The sequence below is a fragment of the Peromyscus californicus genome, unplaced genomic scaffold, assembly GCF_007827085.1.
Source record: "Peromyscus californicus insignis strain IS unplaced genomic scaffold, ASM782708v3 Scaffold_8__1_contigs__length_139910024, whole genome shotgun sequence".
Classification (NCBI taxonomy): Eukaryota; Metazoa; Chordata; class Mammalia; order Rodentia; family Cricetidae; genus Peromyscus; species Peromyscus californicus.
The window spans coordinates 13,161,259-13,173,711 of record NW_026294606.1 but is presented as its reverse complement, the minus strand read 5'-3'; the positions used below and the strand labels follow the sequence as shown (position 1 = coordinate 13,173,711).

At 50.0% G+C, this 12,453-nt stretch overlaps 1 protein-coding gene across 8 annotated transcripts in view; it reads right to left on the bottom strand.

The window, feature by feature from the left end:
• Sema4d (semaphorin 4D) overlaps positions 1-12,453 on the bottom strand; it is a 106,374-nt gene that overhangs the window by 8,445 nt on the left and 85,476 nt on the right. For 5 of the 8 annotated variants that reach the window (XM_052728559.1, XM_052728558.1, XM_052728561.1 and 2 more), the window contains one exon: positions 9,146-11,418. In XM_052728559.1, the coding sequence (XP_052584519.1) occupies positions 10,493-11,418 (926 nt within the window). In that variant the 3' untranslated portion in view covers positions 9,146-10,492. Of the gene's footprint in view, positions 1-8,748; positions 8,953-9,145; positions 11,419-12,453 lie in introns of those variants that run through there. The other 3 variants (XM_052728565.1, XM_052728564.1, XM_052728563.1) reach the window with 3 other exon arrangements.

The following is a 12,453-nucleotide window of genomic DNA, read 5'->3' as shown; positions in this document are numbered from 1 at the left end:
TTAACAGAATGGTGTGTGTGTATGTGTGGTGTATACATGTGTGTGCACGTGCATGTAGGGGTTGGAGGTTGATGTCAAGTGTATTCCTCTATTGCTTGTGACGATATATATATATATATATATATATATATATATATATATATATATATATATATATATATATATCTTTTGTTTTTGAGACAAGGTTTCTCTGTGTAGCTCTGGCTGTCCTGGAACTCACTCTGCAGACCAGGCTGGCCTCGAACTCAGAGATCCACCTGCCTCTGCTGCCCGAGTGCTGGGATCAAAGGCATGCACTGCCACCACCTGGGTTGTCACTATATATATTGAAGCAGGGTCTCACCTAAACCCTGAGCTCACTGAATCAGCTAGTCTAGCCTGCCAGTTTGCCCCGGTGAGCTCCTTTTCCTGTCTCTGGAGTGCTGAGGTTATAGGTGGGCGACTGGACTGGTCTGCCAGACATTATGTACGAGCTGGAAGTCAGAACTCCGGTCCCCACGCTTGCACAGCGAGGGCTCTGCCCACCAAGACACCTCCCTGCTCTGAGATGGATTTATTGTTTTGTTTTGTTTTGTTTGGTTTGGTTTGGTTTTTCGAGACAGGGTTTCTCTGTGTAGCTTTGCGCCTTTCCTGGAACTCACTTGGTAGCCCAGGCTGGCCTCGAACTCACAGAGGGATTTATTGTTTTTAATTTTATGTTTCTGGGCATTTTGCTCACGTGTGTGTGCACCACATGCATGCAGTGCCTAAGGAGGCCAGAAGAGGGTACTGGATCCACTGGAACTGGAGTTGCAGGTAGTGTGAGCCGCCATGTCTGATCCATCTTTCTAGCCCCTTGAATTTTTAAAATCTATTTTCCAAGAGCTTATAAATAAATAAATGTTGCTTTTATAATTTAAAAAAACCACTATCTGAAACAGAATTGAGCTAGATGTGATGACACACACCTGTAATCCCAGTACTCAGGAGGCAGAGACAGAATGTTAACCATAAGTTCAAGGCAAACCTGAGTTATATAGCAAGTCCCAGAGTTCCAGCCTAGCCAGGGCTACATGCTGAGACTCAGATAGACAGACAGACAGACAGACAGACAGACAGATAGATAGATAGATAGATAGATAGATAGATAGATAGATAGATAGATAGATAGATAGAATTTAACAAACAAACAAACATAAAACCAGGAATGTGCCACAGCCTCTGAGGGACATTCAAAGGTGTTCCAGAAGCATCAGCGACTACCCATCTGGCTGCAAACTAGTGGACAAGCCCTGTGGACTTAAAAAATAAATTCTATAATTTGTTTTCCACTCAGGTGTTTTCAATTCTAGCCACAGACAACTCCATGTATTTACAGATGTATATGAATGTGTCTGTGCATGTGCACACACATCAGAACATGTGCAGATGTCCATCAACTGGGGAGCACAGATGGAGTCATTCCTTAGTATCTCCAGGGCATCAGTTCCAGATCCCTGAGCACTTCAAAAGACATGTCTGCAGAAAACCTACACATACCTCCTCCTGAAGACTTTGGGTCATTTCTAGATTTCCTATAATGCCGAATACTATGCAGACACTTCTTGAATAACTGCAGAACGACTTGTCTAGGGAGCGATGGCATGACAGAGCCTGCACATGTCCAAACAGGTGCAGCGCTGTGGGTCTGGATCCACAGCTGGCAGAACCCTGGCTGTACACCTGCAGATCTTAGGGCCAAGGGCCTCCTTCCCCATAGCTACTCAATGCTTTTCATGAAACCATATTGTATTAGCCATTCCTGTGCAGATGGGCATCAATCTAAAATTCTTCCTGAGGTATTGGGACCAAGGAATGAACACAGACATTTTTCTCCAGTTTTTCTGTGTGTGTTTAAAGCCCAGCCTCCTCACATCCACCAGCTCTGCCCTAATGTGAGCACAAAAGACACCAGAGGATTCTCACAACTAAACCCTCAGGGAAAGAATCCAGGTAGCCTGAATTGGAGCTAATCCCCAAACCCCATGAACAGGAACCTCCAACTGCAAAGCTCCTCGACGACCAAGTTCTTAGTGTGAGATGGAAGCATGTAGGCCGTACTGGCCGCAAACCCCACCCTACGAGGACAGACTTAGGCACCTGTAAACGCAAATATGGCATAACTGTCAGACATGAAAGGGTGAAGTGGTACTTACTCTCTGTTCGTTCTTTAACTATCCAGTTCCTTCTGAGTGCAGAAATTAAAGAGAGGAGAAGGATGGTTAAAGGCCGTGGGCAGTGCAGCCCCATCAGTGCTGCTCCATCTGACACTGGGCAGACCCACAACTGAACCTATGTGTCACAGGTCGCCCAGACACATTGCACACACAAGGCTCACGGAGTTTTTGGTTGGTTGGTTTTGGTTTTGCAAGACAGGTTTTTTTTTTGTGTAGCCTTGGCTGACCTGGAACTAGCTCTGTAGACCAGGCTGGCCTCGAACTCACAGAGTTCTGTCTCTGCTGGGATTAAAGGTGTGTACCATCATCTCCGGCTCACAAAGTTCTTTTACTCATGTCCCAGCTAGGAGTTCGCTGAAGAGTTGTTTCTACCTTGGGCTACCTTGATGTGGTGGTAGATATCATCAATTTGACAGGATCTAAAATCACCTAGGAGACAGGCCTTTTGGCATGCCTCTGAGGGTTTCATCTAGATTGGGTCCTAGAAAGAATAAACAAGGTCTGGGTGTGGTGGTACATGCCTTTAATCCCAGCACAAAGGAGGCAGAGGCAGGTGGATTTCTGTGAGTTGGAGGCCAAGTGTGATCTACACAGTGAGTTCCAGGCCAGCCATGGCTACACAGAGATACCCTGGAGGGTAGGTGAGGAGGGAGAGGGAGAGAGAGCACAAACTGAGCTTCCAGACTATAGGTGCAGTGTGATCTGCTCCTGCCCTCCCGCCTCCTTCATGGACGCGTTCTGTGAACCAAACAAAACCTGCTCCCCATAAGCCGCTGTTGTCAGCTACTCTGTCTTAACACCAACTGGGGGACGTACCCACGTGGGCTCTTCCTGGCATCGAGTCAGAGGATACTGACTTATGCCTCCTGGACAGGAAGGATTCTGGTAGAGCCCTCACTGACCCACCTGTCCCCACGGACTGGCCACTCTGCAAAAACCTGCACTCCAGCCACAAAAGTGCTTTCAAAGCTTCCCTCAGCCTCAGAGTCCCCCCTAGTCAGTATCCATCCCATTTCACACAGGGCTGTAAGCATAATATTTTTTTCTAGAAACTTCTCTCACACCGTACTCTCAGATTTCATGAGTTCCCCCAGCAGCTGTATCCCCCTGCTAGCTCAGACGGCTCCTTGTTCGGCCCTGGCTAGCCTGGAATTCAGATCAAGTACGAGCCTGTCTCTTACCTGTGAGGGAGGCTGAAGCTCAAGCAGGAAGTGTGTCAGCCTCTCTCCCCCACCCTGAGTCACTGTCCCCACACACCTCATCATGCAGGTGGTCAGGACTGCACCCGGTGGTCTTGAGAGGTGACAATTTAGCCACCAACAATGGCTTCTGAGGACTGTGGACCTGAAATGCCCCTGGAATGAGTACACTGGGTTCTGGACCCTAGGGGACCAAAGTTTACTGCTCAAGACATATCTGATGCTCTCAGCTTCCGTCAGGATGAGTTAGTGAACTGAAGCAGCAGGCAGCCTGGACCCTGAGCATACTCCAGGAAGTATTACAAGGCACTGAGTATCAGGGTAAGGGTCAGGATTTTTACCACAACCACCTCCTGAAGGACCAGAACAGGAAGAGGCCCAATGGCTGAGTCATGGATACTGGTTCATGGGAGATCACTTTCTGGTGTGCCCCTACCCTCCTTGAGAAAGGAAGGCACCAAGGACTCACTCTATTTCCTCCAGCCCCACCCACCTGGATGCCCACAGAGGTCTCCATTAGTGCTCTTCAGCACTAAGGGACAGGGAAGGAACAGGGAGGGGCCAGAGAGCCTCTGTGAGCCCAGAGAGAAAGAAGCTTCCGTAGTTCCCACCACCTCAGCTCTCTTAGGGGGCCCCAAACTCCTACCAAAACTCCAGTGCTGCTAATAGGGGTCAGCTGAGGGGACCCCAGGCATGCAGGTGCTCAGCCTGGAGCCTTGCTTGGTAAAAGCAATTTGCTTATACCATTAGTAAAGAACTTGAAGTTAGTCTTAGGTTATCAGGGTGCCATATGTGTGTGGTGGGGATACTGTTTGTGTCTATAGTGGCCATGTATAGGGATGTACACATGGTGTTGACTGGTGTTTTATGGTGTGGGTGATTTGTGGTGTTGGTGTTTTATGTTGCTGTGTGTTATGGTGTGTGTGTGTGTGTGTGTGTGTGTGCGCGCGCGCTGTTTGGTATGTGTGCTGTGATGTATATGGTATTTGTGTGATGTATGTGGTGTTTATGGACTGAGTAAGTAGTAGGTACATGTATGTGTAGCATGGTATGTGGTGTGGGGTATGTGTATAGTATGTACGGTGTGGTGTAAGTGGGATGTATGGTATGGCATATGTGATGTGGTATATGTGGTGTGGGGAGTATGTATGGATATGGTGTGATATATGTGGTGTGTGGGGTAGTTTAGTATTTGTGGTGTGGTGTGGTTTTTGTGGTATGTGTGTGGTGTGGTGTAGCTGATGGGATGTGGTGTATGTAGTGTGGTATATGTGGTATAGGGAATATGTGCGGTATATGTGGTGTGATGTAGTATATGTAATGTGTGTGTAATGTGGTGTATGTGGGGTGTGTGTGGTGTGGTGTGGCATGGCATATGTGGTGTGTGTGTGGGGTGTGTGTGGAGGGTGTGGTATATGGTGTGCATGTGCCAACCCATGGCAGTTGGCAGCGGGATAGGACAAACATGAATTTACAAGTCACATCAGGACACCTGGGAGGCAATTGCAGTGCAATGTGGGGCACTACAGTGGTCTCTCACACACCTGGCTGGTTGTGCACAGGGAGCTCGGGGCTGTGCTGGCCTGCACAGACTCAGACACAAAGGCTTGAGGAAGGCAGTGCCAGACCCTGCTGCCTTTCCTGGCACCAAAAGGGAGGTCCTGTAAGCACTAGGCTGTGGGTTGTCTGACCCTCCCAGCAGCCATGCTTGGGGCAGCTCTGGTGGCTGATGATGCTACCTGCCCTGGTCATCTCACTAACTGCAGCAGGGGGTATCTCAATGCCTCTCAGACCCTGGGAAACACTCATCCAACCCAGATGACATGGAGGCCCTGGGTGGGAGCAGGGGTGGGCAGGACTAGTCCTGGGGCAAGCCTAGCTATCTAACCCCTGATCAACTCTCTCTGGAAGGGAGAGGCTCCCCAAGATAGCTCGGGGTCACCAGCAGAGCCAGTGTGGGCACCAGGACACAAGCCAAGGACCCGAGGATTCCCTGTCCACCCTCTCTTTAAGTTTCATGTCCTAAAAACAGCTCGCCAGGCCTTTAATCAGCCAGCCCCAAACCACTCACAACAATCATCATGTTAACCGCTGCTCTACAAAGGAGAAAAACCCAGGTCACGATCCCAACCTGCCCTGCCCTGCCCTGCCCTGCCCCGCCCCGCCCCGCCCCGCCCCGGGCTGTAGGATGAGGCTGTGGTTGGGCTGGGAGAGGCAACCGCAGGCTCACCTGGGCCAGCTGCCTTTGCCTCCGCAGCAGACACCAGAGACGGAACCCGAACACACACTGCCTCTTGAAAAAAGCTGCAGGGAGTTCAGTTCAAAGCCACGTGAGCCTCTGCTTCAGATAGGGCTGTGTGCAGACCCAGACCCAACCCTGCCACCTGCTCAGGGACAGCAGAAGCCCCTGCATGTGCACACCACCAAAACCCAGCTCGGCATAACCAGACAAGCACAGCACAAAAGCTCGCCATGCCCTCCCCTGAGCAGCCTTGCCTCCGCGGAGGACGGGGCAGAAAAGAAAGGCCCCAGATGCGGTCAGTTTGTGAGGAGAATGACGAGAAAGAGGGGGTGGGGTGGGGGGGTTGGTCCCACATCTGTTCAAGCCACACACACACACACACACAGAAAACGTGTGTGTATGTGGAGGCCTGAGTTATCAGGAATCATCCTCACTCCCCCACCTTATTTATAGACAGGGTCTCTCAATCAAACCCAGAGCACAACTTCATGGCTCGTCTTTCCAGCTAGCATGCTCTGGGGATCCCGTCTCCACTTTCTGAGGTTGGAATTACAGGTGGGTCACCATGCCTACCCAGCACTTAGGTGGGTTCTGGGGATAAGAACCCCTTATGCTTTCACAGCAGACACTTGAACTGCCAAGCCATCTCCCCAGCCCATGTTCAACCCCTTCTGATGGGATGGGAAGGAACACACTCCCCCTATTTCAGTTCCCACCCACACTTTGCACACTTCTGGTCCCCGCGGTCCCTGGCCTTGAGAAGGCTGATGAAAGTGTATGAAGAACACATCTCCAGCTTCTCATGGTACCTCTCAGAGGTGGTGAGGGCAGCGGTGTTGGTGGCAGGGGTAGATGCAGGTTGTCCAGCCCCAGTCTCAGAGGTGCTGTAGAATAATCCTTCTGTACACTGTGAAAATGTGTTGCTCTCATTGCTAATAAAAAGTGGATTGGGCTGGGCGGTGGCGGCGCACGCCTTTAATCCCAGCACTCGGGAGGCAGAGCCAGGCGGATCTCCGTGAGTTCGAGGCCAGCCTGGGCTACCAAGTGAGTCCCAGGAGAGGCGCAAAGCTACACAGAGAAACCCTGTCTCGAAAAACCAAAAAAAAAAAAAAAAGTGGATTGGCCAAAGGTTAGGCAGGATTTTGGGGGCAGAGTCTTGGGGGGTTGAAAGGAGACAGCATGAGATGCAGAGTGAGCTGGATGGGAAGTACGTAGATGAGGTCAACGAGCCTTGGGGCAGCATATAGATTAATAGAAATGGGTTAATTTAAGTTGTAAGAGCTAGCTAAAAAAAAGCCTAGGCTATTGGCCAATCATTTATAATTAATATTAAGTCTCTGTGTGGTTATTTGGGAAGCAGCTGGCAGGACAAAGCTGATGGGCCTTCCCGATGAAAAATTCACCAACACAGAGGCCCGGCAATGTGAGTTTATACAGTTTCATTGCCCTGCTGTCCGGGCTGGTGGCTTCCTACAGTTCTGTCTTTGGAGAAGCCTACCTTCCTGTCTCACTCCTAGCCTTCCCATCATCACCTTAGTAAACAACTCCCTGCTTCAGATTCCCTGGGTTAAATGCCTGGTGTAGTTTCTGTGCATTTAACTGTGAAGTCTATCTTCCTCAAGGCCCCAGTCATTCACTCTCTCCCAAGCCCAGGGACCTGTGCCAGTGAAACCCTTGCTAATAGTAACAGGTACCTGAGAACATCTCCAAAATGTAATGGCTTTGGGCCACCAGCTGCCGGTTTTCCAGTAACGAGGGTCTGGGTCCTTTGCCACTTTGGACAAACCCAGCCCTGAGCTTCTCCAGCTCCCTTGAGAGTGCCCATGAAGAGCTACACTGCTGTCTAAAGGCTGGAAAAATGGCTCAACAATTAAGAGCACTTGCTGCTCTTGCAAAGGACCCAAATTCAGTCCCCAGCACACACATCAGGTGACATACAACCATACATGACTCTGGCTCCAGGGCATATCTTCTGGTCACTTCATGCACTCAATCATGCACACATACACACACACATCAATAAATGATAAATCTTACAATATCTGACAAGCAGGTGTCTACATGAAGGCTGGGTCCACAACACCAAGCACAAGAGCAGGGCATGGTGGCATTTGCCAGGAAACCCAGTAACTTGGGAGGCCGAAGCAGGGGCATTATTGGTGCCCAGAGTCCAGGGGCAGGCCGGGCAGTCAAAGTAAGACCCCAACTCAAATAGGAGACCCAGCAATCAGTGGCACATCTCCACTGATGGTATCACAGCACTCAGGTCTAACAGCAACTTCTGTCTATCCCTACAGCCTCTACAGGGCCACCAGCTGCCCATGGCCTGTTGCATTCACAGCAGAGGACTCAGGCCCCAGGATCCTAGAGCTAATTTAACAACACAAGCAGCACTTTCAAGTTCTCCACAGCTTGGATAATTAAAAAGCAATTTAAAGATAAACCAGATTTGCTTTTCCTTGCAATCAACTCCATTCCTTGCCTCTGTACAAAGACCAAAGCCCATAGGTAGAGACATGGGTTTTGTATGTTCCTGAGCTAAAGCATGGTTTTGGTAAACTACCATCTTTCAAGAGTACATGTCCCTGTGCGGTATTCTCCAGCATGGGGAAATATCCTCACCTTATAGTTTTTATGCCTTATGTATATATTTACTTATTTATGCCACTACTGGGACCCTGCACATGCTAGTCATACATTCTACCATTCTATTCCCTATTCCTATTTTAAAATTCTGAGACAGGGTCTCACTGAGTTGCCCAGGCTGGCCTTGAATTCCCTCCATAACCCAGGTTAGCAAACCCGGGCCTGTAGGCCACATCTGGCTCTTGGCTGCCCCATAGGTCCAGTTCTCTGATACACAACAGTGTCCACGCCACACCTCCAGCTGCTTCTATGGCATAGCAGCCTACAAGCCCCAAAGATCTCACACCTCTATCTTTATGGCAAAAAGCTGGATGACCCCTGCTGCAGCCTAGCAACAGCTTCACACTGTAGACAGATGATCTCAGGATCAACGGGGCTGAAAGCGCAGATGGCTGAACCTCAGCAGGGGCCAGGGAAGCAGCGAGCAGGAAGGGGACAGCCATGGACACTCAGGCCCTCCACTCACCTGTGGCCTGGCAGAAGAGGTAGAAGGTCCCCAGCGCCTGCACCTGCTGGGCCTGGTCACTCAGGAAGGGTGGCAGCAAGGTAACCCGCTTACGACTGTTGGGCCCCGAGGCCAAGGCTGGCCAAGGGCTTCTGGGAGAAGACGAGTCAGGGCCCAGACAGGATAGAGAGGAGGAGCCAGGAGGGAAGGACTTAGAAGATGAGGCTGTGAGACAGAGGGGACAGAAAAGAAAGTACTGAGGAAGAAGTCATCAGAACAAGCCCCATGCCGGAGAAGGTGAAGCAAAGAAGAGACACATGGGGTGAGAAAAGAAAAGCACCCAGGGCCGACCCCACCCAGGGCCGTCAGCCAGGGACAGGAGGCCCGTACGGCCTCCACTAAGGAAAGGCCGGCCCAATCAATGATAAAGCTTCTGGTTTATTTGGGTACTTTTCAAATGTATACAGTTCAAAGTAGAAAAATAAAAACAAAGTAAATCTTATAAACACAAATGTTTACACCGAATGGTGAGATCATGTCATGCTGAAGATGGGTGTCTACACAGCACAGGGAATCCAGAGTTCATCACTCTCTACATGGAATGAGTGTTCCACACACAATAAGCGAGAAACAAATGTTAGAATCGTACCACCCATTAACATCCCGAAAGACACCGGCAGAAGTCAGGCTGCAGCAGCGGTCGCCCACACGGGACGTTTGTGGTCACTGTCCCGAGGCTGGGAGCCCAACTACACAACCCATTTCTGTCTTGCGTGGACAATCAAGGCGGAAGTCCGAGGGCAGTGATGTGAAATGGAATCAAGGAGAGACAGGAAGTGATCAAGAACCAAAGTTGTCCTCATGAAGGAGCCATCCCCTTAGGGCAGCAGGGCCATCGGGGTATAAACCCTCCTCCCCTCACAGGACCAGCTCAATCGCCACCCAGAGCCACTGGGCCACCTGCCCTCACTCAAAACCCACCTTGTAGATGTATGGCAGGAAAAAGAAAAAAAAAGCACAGAAAGAAAATCTTGGAAACTGGCACTTCCTTCAAAATGAGTAAGATTAAAAGACAAAAACAACAACAACAAAACCCACAAAATAAAAGGGTGAGTGAGTTCAAGAGACAGTTTTAGGCCTACATTCCTAACAGCAGGAAAGAATGCATTTAGCAAAAATAAGTCTATCCCTGAGAATCTTAAGCGACATAAGCCATATTTTATCTCAATATATAACAAAAATCTAGAAAATGCTCATCTTCTCATGAATATTAAAACATCTCCTTCGGTAATTTAAAAAAAAAAAAAATGGCCTAAGACATCAACATAACCAGAGCAAAAATTCTAAAAAAATAATTACGTGAAAGAAAGAGTCCGTGCCCATCTGGACAGCAGGCGATACGTTACCAATCTGATAAACTAAAAGGTCATTTCCAATCTGGAATTAAATTATCTTTTAGTGGCTGCTATGGGAAGGGGAAGAGGAAGGGTCATTCTTCTCAGCCCACAGAGGTGGCCATCTCTCCCCCAGGACACAAAGGGCTCAGGGACATCTTAAATAAGCGCTCCGACGACGACTGTAGGACTTGAGACTGGAATAGATATTTGTTTCCCAAAGGACAAAGAGGGACAAGTCACAGACTCAACCCAAGAGAAAAGAGACAAAGGACTGAGGCTGGCGCACGATGACAAGACTCGGCTACTGAACGGGCTCAACACAACACTCTCCACGAAGACTGCGGGATACGGGCTGGGACACGCTGTCCTCAGTCCCCGTCAGCATCTGAATCTGCAAACTTCAGTTCACACTTGACATCAAACGGTTTGTCCCTGGCGGAGAGTTCATCGATCCGTTGGGAGTCCTCACGATCTGTGGGCACTTTGCTGGTGATGGTGTCCTGCTCGGTTTCATAGCCGGTGTCCAGGGCTGGCTTGGGCTGGTCGCCATTCTGCTGTGAGAAGCTCCCAGGCTCCACCAGCGTCTCCTTCACACTCTGCTCCAGATCAGAGAAGTCTGACTTGGGCTTCTTCTTCCCAAGCAGCAGGGCTGAGCGGAATTTTAAGCACTGTCCGGGCAGGTAGCCCTTGTAGCAGTTGTAGGAAAAGAGGCAGAGGAAGAGGATGAAGATGAAGAGTAGGAGAGACATGAGCAGGCGGTTGTCACTGGACTTGAGATACACCGTCTTCTCTGAGTGAAGCTGGGGGACCGTGTTGATGACCATCTTTGGTTCACAGGATGTGCCAGTGGAGGAGGACTTGGGAGGTAGGGTAGCAGCCCTGGGGGAGGTTGCCCACAGAGCCGGGGTAGGGGGAGAGGACCCCTGGGTAGATGCCACCGGCATTTTGGAAGTGATCCTACTACCTTCTGTCTGAGCAGCCTGGGAGGCAGGTGATGTGGGGGTCTGAAGTACCACCTTCACTTCCAGGACGTGCTTGGCGAGCAGCTGGGAGACTGTCTTATTCCTCACCCTTTCCTCCGACAGACACTGGTACACACCACTGTCTCCCTCCGACAGGTTGAAGATGAGCAGGTGCTTCCTGCCCACAAAGCCATACTTGGGACTCACAGCCTTCAACTCGCCGTTCTGGAACTTCCACACCACCCGGGCCAGGTTGGATTTTTGGAAGCATTTGAGTTCTGCTGTGCCACCGTGCTTGAGAGAGTGCTGATGGGAACTTTCTTTGCTCTTATCTGGAACATCAAAATAAATGTGCTCAGCATCAACAACATCCGTCTGATTACGCAACTGCTTTCAAAAACAGGTTAATGCCCATAGGACGACGCGAGAGTTTCACCCACTGGAGCCAGATGGAATCTTCAGGACCAAGATAAAGGCATCCGTGACCCGTCTGCAGCCCCCAGAAATGAAGAATTCGGTAACAGTTCTGAGAAGTCCTGTTCTCACCCTGTGCCTGGAGAAAACTCAGCAGGCTGGAGGGCTGTGCACTGGTCAGCTCCTCCACCTGCCGCGGCCCCCAGGGTCAGCTGCCAAATGTTCTGCTAACGGCGGAGTCAGGGCAGCTAGCAACCAGGGGCCCTCTTCTTACATGTCTCCTACTCCACCAGGGCTGGTGAGAGAAGAGGGCACAGGGCTGGGGCCCATGTGCCCTTCCGTGCTGGGAAGGCAGACTAGAACCCTGGCGAGATTCTATGTCTACCTCTGGTCACAGCTATTCCCCAGGGCCGGCCATCAGCAGCGGGACCCCCCAAGGACCAAAACTATAGCGGTGTCTTCTGTCTGAAATACCAGAGATGGAAAAACGTTGGGGGTTGGGGATATTTGCACATATAAAATGGGACAGCTATCTTTGGAAGGGGACCAAAACCTAAACATAAAATTTCATTTGTGCTTTAACAACACCTTACACAGAGAGCATGGGGGGAATTTTATACATTTTTCTGTGTGCGAGCGTGTGTTCATATAGAGAGGCCAGAAGTCCACCGAGTGTCATTCATTCCTCAGGTGACAATCACCTTTTTTTTTTTTGAGACAGGGTGTCTCCTTCGTCTGGTACTTGCTACGTCGGCTAGGCTGTCTGAGGTCAGCAAGTTCCAGGGACCCACCTGTCTTGCCCTTCTTAGGGCTGGGATCACAAGCATGTCACCATGTCCAGCTGTTTTACGTGAGTTCTGGGGAGCCAAGTCAGGTCCTACAAACTGAGCCTTAAAATACTTTTAATGATACTTTACGCATGAAACTACCTCTTCTAGTGTAAGGTTTTCTCC